At 55.3% G+C, this 15598-nt stretch overlaps 1 protein-coding gene across 7 annotated transcripts in view; it reads left to right on the forward strand.

Moving 5' to 3' along the window:
• Positions 1-15598, forward strand: part of SHANK3 (SH3 and multiple ankyrin repeat domains 3) — a 419062-nt gene that overhangs the window by 381893 nt on the left and 21571 nt on the right. For 5 of the 7 annotated variants that reach the window (XM_060279323.2, XM_088676556.1, XM_060279324.2 and 2 more), the window contains one exon: positions 1451-3764. In XM_060279323.2, coding sequence (XP_060135306.2) covers positions 1451-3764 — 2314 coding nt within the window. Of the gene's footprint in view, positions 1-1450; positions 3765-6790; positions 6844-13635; positions 13671-15598 lie in introns of all 7 variants that reach the window. The other 2 variants (XM_088676559.1, XM_088676560.1) reach the window with 2 other exon arrangements.

The raw sequence follows: 15598 nt of genomic DNA on the forward strand, positions 1-15598 counted from the left end.
GGTATCGCATAATTTGGCAAACAGCCTCGCTGGAAAAGTTATCGCACAAATTAAAAGCGTCAAGGGGACAAGAGAAATGTGACAATTTCTATGATGTCTGGCATGTTTTTATTGCATATACAAATAGTGAAGCACATGGCTGGAAAGTATCCCCAGGTAATGGCCTGGTTTGGCTTGCAAAAACCAGGGAGGACTTCTTGCTTTTTTTGGTTTTTTAAATATCATCATCATCATCATCATCATCATTCTATCCCACCATCTGCATCCTATAGCAGCAAAGAAGTCTATGCAATAAGTGACATACTGCAAAGTGAATGATAAAGTTTATTATAACTTGTCTTGGCATTACTACAATGTTAGCTCCTAAAATTGCCCTCTTCCAAGGACCCCCTCATCGGCGATTGCTCATCAATTGGACGCTGCCTGTACTGTATGTCTGATAAACTAGTTCTTTCCTTTTTGCGTTTGTTAATATTTTGAAGTTCCATAAAACCATTTGAAAAGAAAACTAAAGGGGCAGGCCGGCCCACCCCAAATCGCACTGGGGAGGCACTAGGAGAGGTTTTACTTAGAAAAGTACTCTAGAGCAGCCCTGGATCAGGCCAAAGGGGGCTCATCATCCAGGACCAGAGTGGCTAGATAAATGCCTGAATGGGAAGCCCACAAGTGGGGAGGGGGTGGTTGCATGAAGGCACAAGCCCAACCACACCAATGGTTCTCTTTTGCCTACTGGCAGCCAGTATCCACCTCTGAACACAGATAGTAATAGTAATAATAATTTTATTATTTATACCCCAGCCACTCTGGGCGGCTTCCAACAAAACACTAAAAACAGATTAAAACTTCATATATATATATATATATATATATATATATATATATATATATATATCCTCTAAACAGGGCTGCCTTCAGATGTCTTCTAAAAGTCAGTTAGTTGTTTATTTCCTTGACATTTGATGGGAGGGCGTTCCACAGGGCGGGCGCCACCACCGAGAAGGCCCTCTGCCTGGTTCCCTGCAATCTCACTTCTCGCAGGGAGGGAACCACCAGAAGGCCCTCGGGCTGGACCTCAGTGTCCCGACTGAATGATGGGGTGGAGACGCACCTTCAGGTATCCTGGGCCGAGGCCATTTAGGGCTTTCAAGGTCAGCACCGACACTTTGAATTGTGCTCGGAAACGTACTGGGAGCCAATGTAGGTCTTTAAGGATCGATGTAATATGGTCTCAGCGGCCCCTCGGGTGCCCTACACAGCCATTGGGTGGAGTCCAACAGCATCTGGGGGGGGGTGTCACCACAGGCTCCCCATCCCTGGTTCAACCAGAGCCTTAGGAGGGGGACCGGCCAGCAGGATCGGGGCAGCCTATGAGGGGGTCTGTTACTCACTTCCTGCTTTACCAACCCGTTGTTTCCCAGCCCTTGACGTTTCCTGTTGTGCTGGTTTGCAGGTGAAGATGAGAAATTTGCTGCTTCCCTAATGGACGGGAAGTTCCCCCGGAGCACCTCCATGCAAGACACAGTCCGGGAAGGGCACGGCATCCCACCCCCGCCCCAGACGGCCCCTCCCCCTCCGCCATCCCCCTATTACTTTGACACGGGCCCTCCCCCGTCCTTCTCCCCCCCTCCGCCCCCGGGAAGGGTCTATGACACGATCCGCTCCAGCTTCAAGCCGGGCTTGGAGGCCAAGCTCCACGGGCTGCCGCAGGTGATCAGTGCGGCCGAGATGTACGACCAGGCAAGGACGCCCCTCCCTTACCCCGAGCGGCAGAAGCGGGCACGCTCCATGATCATCCTGCAGGACTCCTCCCATGTCCCCGTGGAGCCCACCGACATCCCCCGCCCCGCCCCCTCGGCCACCCCGCCCGAGAAGCTGAAGCGGAAGGGGCGCGCTGTGGACAACCCCTACGCCAACATGGGCCAGTTCAACGTCAGCCTCTTCACCCCCGCCAAGCCCCAGAGGAAGAAGAGCCCGCTGGTGAAGCAGCTGCAGGTGGAGGACGCCCAGGAGCGGGCAGCCCTCTCCATCATGGGGGGCTTCACGCGGGAGCCGTCCCCCACCCGGCGCAGCCACCGCCTGGGCATGGAGTACCAGCCACAGCAGGTGGACGCCTCCAGCCTCCCCTTCGCCACTGCCATCGCCGGGGTCATGAAGGACAGAGAGCGGCGCCTCGACGAAAAGCGGAAATCCACTGTCTTCCTCTCGGTCGGGGCCATTGAAGGCAGCCCCCCCACCATCGAGATGCCATCGCTGCAGCAGTCGAGGTCGATAGACGAGCGGCTCCTGGGCAGCCGGGACGTCCTTCTGCCTTCCCCCGTCTCAGCTTTAAAGCCATTGATCAGCAGCTCCTCGTCGACGTTCATCCACCCTCTCACGGGGAAGCCCCTGGATCCCAACTCGCCTCTGGCGCTTGCGCTGGCCGCAAGGGAGCGGGCGCTGTCCACCCAGGTCCCCTCCAGGGCACCCACCCCCATCCACAGCCCGGACTCGGACCGTGCGGCGCCCCTGTTTGTGGACATCCAAACCAAAGAGCACGAGAGGGGAGAGCTGGAGGGAGGGGCCCTTGCCTCGCCCGCCTACTCACCCGGGGTCAAGGCTCCCACACCAGGAGTCTTGTCCCCGGCGCAGAGCCACTGGGGGATGCCAGCTGCGGCGAGGAAAGAGGGCGAGGCACGGGCCGAGACCCCCGCCAAGGAGGAGAGGAAGGCGGAGGACCGGAAGTCAATGATCATCAGCATCGTGGACACGTCACAGCAGAAGACGGCCGGCCTCGTCATGGTCCATGCCACAAGCAATGGCCAGGACCTCGGTCTTGAGGTGAAAGAGGAGAAGCCGCCCATTCCCGAGGGGGGCCGGGAGCCCACGGAGGCATCCCTGGCCGAGGCACAGCCCAGCCCTGTGGCTGGGGTGGCACCTGCCAGCCCAGTCTCTGACAAGACCCTGGGTCAAGGGAGCTCAGAGGAGGAGGCAGAGCCTTACACGGTCACCCTGCCACCCGCCCAGCTGTCTTCGAGCGACGAGGAGACGCGAGAGGAGCTGGCCAAGATTGGTCTGGTTCCTCCGCCAGACGAGTTTGCGAACGGGGTCCTGGTCACCACCCCCGGCACCCCCATCAGCCAGCTGGCCTCTCCCGTCATCGCCACGCCATCCATGCCAGCGGCTGCTGTAGCACCTTCTACCGCTGGTGGAACACCCTCAGGGAAGCCCTCTGATGCCCCCACGGCCCCAGAGTCCGCGGCGGACTCTGGAGTGGAAGAGGTGGACACCAGGAGCTCGAGCGATCACCACCTGGAGACCACAAGCACCATCTCCACCGTCTCCAGCATGTCCACGCTGTCCTCCGAGAGCGGGGAGCCCACCGACACCTACACTTCCTTTGCGGACGGACAAACTTTTATACTCGAGAAGCCACCAGTGCCTCCAAAGCCAAAACTCAAGTCCCAGCTCAGCAAGGGGCCGGTTACTTTCAGGGACCCTCTCTTGAAGCAGTCTTCGGACAGCGAGCTCATCTCCCAGCAACACGCGGCCATGCTGGCTTCCGCCAGCATCGGCCGGCCACGCTACCTCTTTCAGCGAAGGTCCAAGCTGTGGGGGGACCCCCTGGACAGCAGGCCGACGCATGGGGCTGAGGATGACAAACCAACTGTGATCAGCGAGCTCAGCTCCCGGCTCCAGCAGCTGAACAAGGACACACGCTCCCTGGGGGAGGAGCCCGCTGGGAGCATGTTGGATCCTGGGAAGAAGTCCCCCGTGGTCGCAGCACGGTAAGCCAGAGGGGGGGCAGGGAAGTGGCGGGGGAAGGGGTCGGAGGGGGAGGAGAGCAGGCAGAAGGAAACCCCAGGTTCGATTCCCCGGTGGCATCACTTCCAGGCAGAGCTGGGAATACCCGCTTCCTGAAGCTCTGGAGAGTCACGGCTGTTGGCCGGTGTAGAAAATACAGTACGATCGCATCTCACATGTGTTTCACCCATGACATTTCAGCCATATGTGGCTGGTTGGAATTGTGTAGGTTATAAGGCAGGGGAGCTGGAAAGCACTTTTGGTTCTGGGAAACGCCTCATCTTTAAAGCTCTCTGACTTGTTTGCAGGGCGGGCAGAGGCAAGGCCCTCTTAGCGCACTGCTTATGGGATGCTCTCACGAGGCCATCTGAATTTCCATGAGGTTTTGGGCTAGACTTATCCGGCGCAAAAAGAACTTTAAAGCTCTCTGGCTCACTTGGGGGTCAAGGTCTGCTCACCGCGCCAGCTCTAGGGAACTAGGGTGGGATTGCCATATGTCCTCTTTTTCCAGGGCACGTCCTCTTTATCACAGGTAGAGCCGTCATAGCAATCCCTAGTTAAAAGGAGAAGTCAGCGAATGTGTTCTCTTTTTTTCCAAAATATGGCAACCCTAAACTAGGGGGACCAAGGGCGCAGTATAGGTGTTTTTGCGCATATGCAGAACCCTTGGAACCGAACCCCTGTGTGAGATGTGATCGTACCGTCCTCAGCTAGATACGCCAAGGGGCATGGGTGCCAGGATAAGGCAGAAGCTCTCCACAGCTCCAGCCAGCATGGTAGGGCTGGGGGACAGCAGGCAGAGCCCCTGGAGGTTGTTTTCGAACATGGTGGGGGCAGAGGCAGGGGGAGATGAGGGAAAGGCCCTTGAGTGTGTCCAGACCAGCCTTCTCCTCCCATGCTCCCTTTCCCGCCCCCGCCCCTGTCCCAAAATGATGAGCCTAGGTGCATTGCTAGCACTTGGGTATGCCTGTTCTCCCCTTAAAAAACACAAAAAAAACTTTATTTGTTTGTTTGTTACATTGGTTAGTTGATTGATCTTGCCCAAGGCAATCGAAAGCAACTTACGCATTTGCTCAACTGCACCCATGTACTGCCTGGGGGGGGGGGAGTGGGAAGCCCAACCAGTTTCAGGGGGCGCATTAGGTTTGGCCCAGGCTGAGGAGACCGTGGGTCACCAAATGAAGCTGGGCTCAAAGCCCTGGAAGCCAGTGTGGCCAGGGGGCTCGCCCCTCCTCCTGCCCGCCATAGTTGCCTTGGTGGCTTCTGCAGCAGAGATTCATTTTTGCTGAATTGTTTAAAAACCTCAAGGCCGTTTACGAGAAGAAAATGTCACAACAATGCTTTAAAGCATGCAAACGGTTAAGCTACTGAAACAGGACAAGATTCGCACCAGCTTCCTATGCCTCTAGGTAGGCTTGCCCAAACAATAATGTTTTCAGCAGGCGCTGAAAAGAATGCAGGGAAGATGCCTGCTTGAGATCAGGAGGCAGGGAGTTCCAGAGTTTAGGTCAGGCATAGGCAAACTCGGCCCTCCAGATGTTTTGGGACTACAACTCCCTGACCACTGGTCCTCTTAGCTAGGGATGATGGGAGTTGTATTCCCAGAACATCTGGAGGGCCGAGTTTGCCTATGCCTCGTTTAGGTGTTGCCACACTAATCGATCGAATGCTTGCAAAGGCAGAGTGGGTATTACGTCGCAACTGCAATAGAACAAATTCCTCCAAAGGAGGCAGCCAGGTGGGATTATATGGAGCAAGGCAATCTCTCAGGTAGACTGGTCCCAAGTTGTTAAGGGCTTTATATACTAGCAGCAGCACCTTGAACCTGCCTTGGCAGCAAATTGGCAGCCAGCGCAGGTCTCTTGAGCACAAAGTGCTGTTTGCTAACAACTTCATGCTGCAGAATCTAGCCCCAACTGTAGCCTCTGCATCATGACTCTCTCTTCCTACAAATGACCCTCTCCTTTGCCATTTCCCATCAAACTTCAGACCTTCCGGTGGATTGTTTTTAATTGGAATCGATCCCCTTTGCTGATAAGGCTCTTCAACACAGTTGTGTGGTTCATTTCAAATCGCATTTATAAACTTCAGAGCCACAGCCTGGTGTCCCCAAGAAGGGTGGCAAGAGCAAGCCCTTTGAATCATAGTCTTGTAGAGTTGGAAGGGACCACCAAGGGCCCTCTAGTCCAACCCCTGCAATGCAGGAATCTTTTCCCAACGTGGGGCTCAAAATCAAACCCACGACCCCCAGGTCTTATGCCATATTGACTGAGCTACTGACAATGAACTGGCAAGATTTCTGACTAGTCATAGAATTGTAGCATCTGAGCCAACCCTCCGCAAGGCAGGAGAGACCATCAACGTCAGGACATGAGTGACAGCCATGTTTTGAAAACCATGCCCACATCATTTCTCCCTGGCCCCTAAAAGTGCATGCCGCATGCCGCGATAAATATATCTTACCGATTTCTGTGTTTGTGTGTCTGCATAGATATTGCAAATCCTTTGTGAGTTCTGTATGGAACTTCAAAGAGGCAGCCCCTCCCTAAGACTGACCTCCTCCCTCCATCCCGACCTTCCCACCTTTCTGCCCTTTCCCGGCTATCCAATCCCAAGAGCTCTGAAGCAAAAGGGAGCTCTGCCTTTACCGCCCTTCCTTGCCACGCAGACACCATGCCCAGGTCAGAGCATCACTCTAGGACTCTGTCAGAGCACCGGGGGCGAGGCTGAGGTCAACACAGGAGCCCAGCCACATCCTCCGGTCCTGGTCCCAAGGTCAGAGGGCGCAGAGAAGAGCCCTCGCCTCCCACTAGGCGACCCTGCTCAAGACTCACCCCCAAAGTGAAGGTCCATTTCACAATTTGTTCTCTCTTAAGCAACAATTGGATGTATGGCTTTGGAGTCAGTTCCTAAATGTGGAGAAAAAAGAGGAGGGTTTATATCTCTATCTATTTATTTATATATTCAGTGTGCTGTTTGGAAAACCCGCAATTGCTTTGTATTCCTACAGATCGGAAAAAGAGAGTGAAGAGAAATAAGCCTTTTAGGCATTTAGCTCCTAGGGTAACGCTTCCTCTTTCTATATAAACTCATCAATTAATTCTGTCTTCGGTCCAAAGGCACCCATGTCCCTGATGTGAGCTTCCAGCTGCTGAGGTTAACAACACCCCCATTTCCTTGTAGGCTTTGCTGCTGCGTCCCGTCTCCTGCAAAGAGCCAAAGCAGACCGGCAGGCCCCAGGTCAGCCAAATGCAGGTGCACAGAAATAGCAGAGGGATTGGAAGGTACCCCCTGGGGTCATCTAGTCCAGCCCCCTGCAAGGCAGGAATCCCAGAGAAAGAATCCCTGGTGGGTGGCCATCCAATCTCCAATGAAGGAGGGTCCACCACCTCCTGAGGTGACCAGGTGTGTGAGTGCCACACAGCCTTTGTTTGCCATGGTAGTAGCTGTGCCCTAAGGCAAAAGAGCAAGCTTCTTAAGTATGGCGACCGATGCTGTGATTACTCCCCTGCAAGCCAACTTTGGCATTCTTACATTTTGCCATCACCACCTAAGTCATGTGGCTTGAGCCAAGAGGTGACTGAGCCTTATTTTTATTATTATCGTGGCTGGTACATTGGGCGTATTCACAAGACCAGTCTCCATTGCAGAAGGTTGACTCTGGGGGCTATTGCCTTGCAGCACCCAGCCCACAAAAAAACGGTCTCCGGAAAACCTTGAGATATCAAAGGTAGAATGAGAAGGGCTGTAGTTTTGTGGCACAGCATATGCCGAAGCTGGAGAGGGCCGTCGATGGCCACAAGCCACAATGGCTCTGCTCCACCTCCACAGTCGGAGGAAGCAATGCTTCTGAATGCCCGGTTGCTGGGAGCCGCAAGTCTTGTGTTGGGATCCTGCTAGTGGGTTTCCCATAATAAGCACCTGGTTGGCCACTGTGAAAAGAAGATTCTGGGCTAGATGTGCCCCTTTGGGCCTGACCCAGCAGACTCCCCGTAGCTTCTTACTTCCTTGTTTCTTTTTCTGAGAATGTGAGATCCTAAATCAGCTCTAGTCCGTAGTGCCTTCCTTGGCAATGGCATTTAATTACGTGCCACGCCACTTCCCACCCCTGCCACAGACATGTGGTCTGCCGATGCTTTCTGTGGCAGAGTGAACTTTGGCAGAGAGGGTGCCAAACTTCCCCCAGGTCACAGCAGGGACCCGCAAGGCTGATGCCAAGCCATTCCCCACCCTTTGGGCAACGCGGAGTCTCAAGGAGCAGAGTCTGATGTTTGCCATGGGACAAGAGGGGGGAAGAGAGAAAGTGCCTCTTGTAGGTTGTGCGTTACTGGGTGCTCACTTTCTGCAGAACTCAGAGGCAATTGAGCAGATGCAGGAGAGGCCCCGATCCAGAAGCAGCCAAGGGGAGGGGAAGGGCTCTTTGCCGGAGAGAGGAGGAGGAGTCCTCCTGATTTTGCAGGCACACAGCCTACAAGGATCCAGGGGCATTGTGGGTAACAAATCACAGCATGCATGCGTAACCTACCGACCCCTGACAGCTTCACTTCATCCGCTCACTAATGTCTCTCCGTTCCCAGCTCATGTGCCCCATTGCTCAGCCCAGCGAGTGGGGAGATGAGCAATGGGTTGTGGCCTCTGGTTCCTGCATGTTCATGGAGGGGGGTGGAGTTGGGCCTGGGGGGGGAGCGGTGTTACATCTGTTCCCAAGTAGTGTCTCTTTCACAGCGCTGTGCCCCTGAGAGATGGCTCTAAATTTTGAAAGGGTGCAAAACCAAACTGAACGTGGTTTCCCTCCAGGGAAACCGAGGCAGCAAACATAAGAATTATTCCAAACAATGCTCCTGGGTTTTGAGAGGGCATTTTTCATAGACAGACATTAGACAGGCCTGACCCATTAGAACTATTCCAGTGCGCCTTGCGCAGCTCTTGCAGCAACTTTTGGAAGTCGTCTCCCGAGCGTGTCTCCATCCTGGGATTACGTGTGGGTGCTTCAGCTATGTGCCGTGTCTGGGACTCCGCCTTGATGCCGAGTCGCCATTCACCGGAGCATCCCTGGAAGTGATGCTCAAGCAGAGCGCAGTACGATGGCATCTCACACGTGCTTTAACTTGTGCTGTTTCAACCATGCGCCGATGACAGCTGGCTAGCTGGAATCGCGCAAGCAAAATCCACGGAAGCCAGAGAGCTGGAAAGCTCTTTTTGCACCAGCTCTGCTTGGGGTTACCTGGTGTGTAAGGAGCTTTTGAGCTCTGCTGTGCAGTCCCAAGTCCAGGCTGTAGGAGGGGCATGTTGGGACAGGGCCCACCTAGCATGTCAGCTCTGGGGAGCTCTTGCAGGACCTTGCCGAGCCACCCAAGTTCCTGCGAGATCTTGCAGGAGTATCCCTCGCCGCTCAGCAAGCAGCACCCAGGCTTTGGGAGGATTGCAGATTCACTCTGCCCCCGTTTTCATGCAGATGCAAAACCCTTGCCACTGTTCCTCGCGTAAAATGCAGCCGTACTCTATTTCTCAAAGTCAACCTTGTGACACTAAATGCGGCGTCCAAAGTGGTTTTTTGTGTGGCGACCTCCTCCCCGGAATCTTTGGCACACAGCTAAAATGTGTGTGTGTGTGTGTGTGAACACTAGGAGCAGGTTGAAGCCTAAGACTAAGCTATTTTTCATCCCCACACCACCCTTGCCAAGAACCCCAATCCAGAAAAAGATTTTTTTTCCCCAGGTGGCCCCATTGAATTTCTCCAGCCACCCTCAGGGGTGTTTTGCACCCAGTGGGAGCTGAATGGCAGAGAGGGGAGGGCCATAAGGCAGAGTTGGCCAATCCTATAGCCTCCCAACCACTTTGGGCTCCCATCTCCTAACAGGCCTGGCCAGCATTTGCAGGCCGGAGGGCGTCGGGTTGGCAAAGGCTGCCTTCCGCCTCCCTTTCTCCAATTTGCACCCTGCTTTGTGTGTGAGGCTCTCGAGCTGACAAGGAGATGGTATTCAAGCTGCCATGGCAACTAGAAGATTTGGCTTCTGTTCCTCAGAAGATGAGCTGGGTGGGGCAAGTGGAGGGGATGTAGCAAGTGGGAAGCCTCTCTTGCCAGCAGCAGAAAACTGTCTCCTGGCAGGCAGAGGGCAGCAAGGCTTAAATGCACCCCACAGCTTCTCCATCTCAGCCCCAGGTGCAGCAGGGCAAAGATGTCTAAGCTCAGGTGTGATTTTGCAGGGTTAGGAGGCCACATTGCAAAGCACCTTCTTTGCCCAAGACCCACTGCTGTGCCCAGTGACCCAGTGAGGAAACAGCGTGCCGTAGATTAAGGCCTGGGTCTCAGCCGTGCTCAGAAGGTTTCCCTCAACCCGCCAACTTTGGAATTAGGGGATCCACCTCGCGGTCTCTTAATTCAGTGAGTGACCCTGGAGGAGGGGCTGGAAAGGTGTGTGTGTCTCTCTAAATTTTGGGGCATCATCATTAGGACTCGCCATAGAGAAGTTTTGAGGAAGGAAGGAAGGAAGGAAGGAAGGAAGGAAGGAAGGAAGGAAGGAAGGAAGGAAGGAAGGAAGGAAGGAAGGAAGGACCTGGAAGCAGCCAAGAAGGAAGGAAACCCAGGGAAGGTGGCTGATGAGAGGGTAATAATAATAATAATAATAATAATAATAATAATAATAATAATCCTATATAATAAAGTCCCTGTGTCTCTGCGTCCAGATTCCCTGTGTCCCTTTGTCCACGCTAATGCGCATGTGCCCCACGGACACAGGGACTGGATGAAGAGGCGGGACGTACACACACGCACATTCTCCCCCCCTCAACCCTCTGCCTCCCGTCCCTCTACAGCGGCGGACCAAGATGGCGGCATCGGGCTCCGGGGCCACAGCGGCCCTGGAACCTGATGCCGCCATCTTGGTCCGCCGCCTCCTGACAACCCTACCTGGCCCGTGGGAGGAGCGGTGGGGCCGCAGCCTTCCCTCCCTCTCTGCGCTCTGCCGCGGGACACGACGGGAGAGCGCTTTGTTTAATTGCGTTCCCGGCGCCCCCCGCGGCCGTGCGCGGAAAGGGAGGGAAGGCCGCGGCCCCGTTGCACCTCTAGCGCCCGTTTTCTTAACGGGCTGAATGAGACTAGTAATAATAAGAATATTTTTATCATTTCTGCCCCACCCATCTGTCTGAGTTTCCCCAGCTACTCTGGGTGGCTCACACCATATATAAAAACATAACAAAACATCAAACATTACAAACTTCCTGATAAAGGGCTGCCTTCAGATGTATTCTAAAAGCTGTTTAGTTCTTTATCTCCTTGCCACCCGAAGGGAAGGCGTTCCACAGGGAGGGAACCACTACCGAGAAGACCCTCTGCCTGGTTCCTTGCACCTTCGCTCCTCCTCGCAGTGAGGGAACCAGCAGAAGACCCTCAGAGGAGGACCTCAGTGTCCTCGGTGATGGGCTCTTGCAGACAGCAAGTCTTCAGGGACATGGAAATGTGCTCCCCTTCCCCATGTTCTGTGAGAGAACATGCTGCTCCCCCCTCCCCTCTTGCGCTACCACCTCTGCCAATGGCTCACGGGCTTTCCTGTGTTGGCACCGAAGGCGCTTCGGAAGACCCTCTGCAAAGTCCTCGGGAACACAGCCATTGCAAGAGGAACCACAGGGCAGTCCTGACCATGCCCCCCCAAAAGAGACTGCAGTGCTGGGGGCGGGGGAGAGTATTGGATGTGGTTCCAAGGGCAGCTGGGGGTTCCCCAAAGGGTGCGTGCAGATCCATGGGAGCCGCGAAGTGCAGACACCTTTGTTTGGAAAGAGAGGGGACAGTTAACGGCTGCACCCACACATTTAGAGAGCTTTATTTTTATTTTTTAAAGAATGTGCGCTCCACCCTCTGGAGCAAGAAGGTGCATCGCTGGCATTTTGTTTGGGGGTCCCGCTTCCCCCTGAAACACACACGCACACTGTTCCTAAAAGAGCACAAACTGGTTTTTCACAAACACTCAAGCATCATCTTATCCCAACCAAACCCAGGCCATATCCACCGTGCTTGTGTGACAATCCCACTGTTGCTCCAGCAGACATGGGGCTGTCGCTGCTTTGCGTTGTAAGGGAAAGCCACCCCCATTCCTCTGAAGAAAACGTTGCCTGTACAAGCCTCCCAGTCAGGCCTGGGCATCCGCAGAGGCTCCAAAAAGCTTCAGAATTCCGCTTCTAGTCCTCATGATTGCAGAGATGATGTGCTTGAATGCAACGTTGGCCCTTGGTAGATGAAATTCAAGAGCCAGATGGGAGACGAAGAGATGAACAAGAGCAGGCATCCCCAAACTTCGGCCCTCCAGATGTTTTGGACTACAATTCCCATCTTCCCTGACCATTGGTCCTGTTAGCTAGGGATCATGGGAGTTGTAGGCCAAAATATCTGGAGGGCCGCAGTTTGGGGATGCCTGAACTAGAGGGTAAGAGAGGGATTTGGGTTTCAGGAGCCAGAGCCTTCTCAGAGCATTCCCAACGGCCTCTAGACTCATTTTGACCACCAGACGATCAGCACTACCCTACAAAATCCCACCCAGAAGTCAGGCCCCTTATTCCCAGATTAAGCGCCAAGTCCAGGACTTCTCCGTTCACACCCTGCAATTGGTGTGAGCCCAATGGGGCATGGGGGCAGCCAGCTTTTTCTTATTGCTGGGGGTTTTTTTGCGGGCAGGTTCCCTTTGGCACCCAAGAACTTTTAGAGATATTTGCTGTCACTGCCGGCAAGCAGCCTGCGCAATGGTGGAGCTGCAAAGATGGCAGGTGCAATCTTAGGATGTGTGGCACATGTGAGGGGGGGGGGGTCTGGCAAAGCCCTTCTGGGCTTCCGAGTTGCCCGCTGGCTCTCCGCATTCAAGGAGGTTGGCTTCCAGCCTTCGCTTCCCGAAAGCCCCTTCTTGCTTTCTGGAGAGGCGGGCAGGCCTGCCGCTGCTGCTTTCTCCCCAGGGAATAGACGCAACCTCCCACAGTTGATTCTCTCAGGGGCACATGACCCTCTCTCTCCCAGAGCCTTTCGCTCTTCCGACCTCTGGCTCTGCATACAAATGCGCTCTCCGACCCTTCTGCACATTCCTGGGGTAAGCAGGTGCAGTGCCAAAATGTAACGCACCCTTCTCATTTCAAGTCCTCTCCCCCTCTTCCAGCCTCTGTCTCTGTTCTCTCCCCCTGCCCCCAAACCCCCCTCCCTCCACCCATTTGCCTGACCCCACATCCACGACCTGACCCTGAAACACGCCCCTCCCCTCCCCCCGTTTTGCTTCGTCTCTGGCTTTGGCTGTTGAATCCATGCGATGATGAATGTCCCATTTCCTCTAGCAGATGTGACTCAATGAATACCAGGAACTGACCAGAACTGAGCTGCCTCCCAGAATCCTTGGGTGCCACTGGCCTGGATCCCTTGACCAGCTTGCTTCCCAAACGGCTTGACCTTCTGCCCCCCCCCCACTTGGCCGTTTATCCACTGCCCACCCCACCCTGGTGGCAGACCAGCTCCATCCCCAGAGAGAAAGGCGAGCGGTGTAGGGTGGACAGGCACACCTGAGCAGGTGACCAGCTGTCTCTCCACCCCAGCAGCTTTCTCTGCATGGCCTGTCACAGAGAGGAGGAGGGGTGCCTTCCACCAGCACCCCTGCCCTCCAAGGCCTTCCTCCTGACCTCACCCACCGGCCCTCCCGTTCCCCGGCCAGCCCCCCAGCCAGGAGGCATGTTGGCTTCTGGGAGCTGCAGCGGCCCCAGCCTGGTTTGTGACCGACGCCTGTCCGTTCTTCTCTGTTGTTCCTGGCGCCTTGGACTGATGCTAACATTTCTCTCATTGCCTCTCTTCCTGCTCTCCCATCTGCATGTCTCCGCTGCTCTGTCTAGAACCGCCTCAGGCCTCAGGAGGGTGGGCGAGTTGTGTAAGTGAGCATGTTCTCATCTCATAGCAACCCCATGTCTTCCGTCCCTCTGTAAGTCTGTCTGTGACGCCGCTGCTTCTGCTGCTGCTTCTGCTGCGGCTGCTACTTTGTGCAAGGGGCTGGGCTGGGCTTGGGGGCGCCGGGAGGTGGGCGGCAACGCTTGCTGTGCAGTGTGGGTCTGTTCCCTTCCTGCCCCTCTGTGCCCCCTTAGCATGTCTGTCTCCCTGTCTCGTGATGTTCTGTGCCACCGAGTCCCAGGAGGAAGCCCCCGTCAGCCTCCCCAGGGCTGCGGAGCGTGGCCGAGGAGAGTCATTTCCGGTGGGGAGGGAAGCGAGGGGGTCTGAAAAGCAAGTCACCACCCGTGGGTGGGGGGCAGGGGTTCCCCTTCTTTACAACCCCCCCACCTTGAGGAAGAAGTTCGACCTCCAACCCACGAGGGGGAGGCAAGCAGGCAGGCAGCCTGCCTACCAAACTGCTCTGCACCCTCTTTCTGACACCCAGGAAGGAACTCTGTGGTTTAGAGGATGGTGGGAGCTTGGTAGGGTTACGTGGACACTCGCTCATGTGGCTGTTCCCCTCATAGGGGAGCCGGTGCCCCGCGGGGCTTTCTGACATGCCCCGCAAAGCCTGGCTGCCCAGAGTCCCTGGCCAAGCATTTTGCCCTCATGAGCACCTTGGGGTCTGCCTGCCCCCACCCAAAAGCACCTCTTGTGCTCCAATTGTGCGAGTGTAGGTGTGTATCCTGGGTATGTTGCTGCTGCTGCTGCTGTTCCGTGGTGTGTGTGTGTGTGTGTGTGGTGTGTGATGTTGATCAGTTGAGCCAACCTGAGGTCGTCCCGCAGGAGGAGGCAGCTCCCAGTAAAGAAGGTGTGCTGCCTCCACACGGTCTTCTTTCCACTGTCCAAAGCAGACCCACGAAATCGTGGCCCCAAAGCCCTTCCCCATCACTGGCCACAAACGGGGCCCACTGGCATGGCACACAGCATTTATAAGCCAGAGGGGTGTGAGATGTTCATTCTTCTGCTGAGAGCAGTCTTGGAAAGGGCTAGGAGAGGTTGGACCGAGGTGCCTTATGTGCGGGGATTACGGGTGCTGCCCCCTTGAGCATCAGGCAAGGATTATATTTCAGGGCCACCTCTCGGGTCCAGCTGAGCTCCACTAAGCGACTGAAACCCACCCGCCCCCAAACCTTGTCCCATGCCACCTGGCGACGCTTCCAGGGTTTTTTTCCATGCCGCTGCAAACATGAGCTCAGGTTGTCCCATGTCCACCGCATCCAGTCATGTGTGATCTTGGAAACGCATCTTGTCTCCATCCCATCCGTGGCTGTGGCAGCACTTTGGCTTGGGGCGAGCGAACGTCCGCTGGGCTGGTGTCTCGGTGCTGAGGCTTCTCATCGGCTGTTTCTTCCACCCACCTGAAAATAGCCCCCTCCCACCCCTGCCCCAGTGCCCTTTCACCTCCGGCAAGCCTGGCTGAGCAAACCTGGCTTGGTCCCGACCCTGTTGCAGGAGATGCTCCTGCCCTGAGCACAGAAAGGGAGATTGCGTGAGGGATGAGCAGCCAAGGAGGGAAAAGGCAACCCTTAGCATGGATGAGGGCAACCTTAGCATAGTGATCAACTTTTGATAACTCCAGGGAGGTTGGAAAAAGAGGCAAGGGGGTGCCCTCTGCTCCTGGAAGACCCTGCCCACAGTTTCTCTAGGTTCTCCTTTCCTTCAAACAAGGCACTTGAGATCAGTACCTGAGGCTCAGACATCCTCTTCCCCACCCCGATCCCCCATCCCATGCATCCTGTTCCTGAAGAGGTCAGCTACCCAGGCTCTGCACTCAGGATCCAGACCTCAGAGATTCATAGAATTGGAAGGGACCCCGAGAATCATCTAGTCCAACCCGCTGCGATGGCGGAAACTCAATTAAAGCGTCCA

Source organism: Zootoca vivipara, chromosome 9 (genome assembly GCF_965207765.1).
Source record: "Zootoca vivipara chromosome 9, rZooViv2.hap1.1, whole genome shotgun sequence".
NCBI lineage: Eukaryota > Metazoa > Chordata > Lepidosauria > Squamata > Lacertidae > Zootoca > Zootoca vivipara.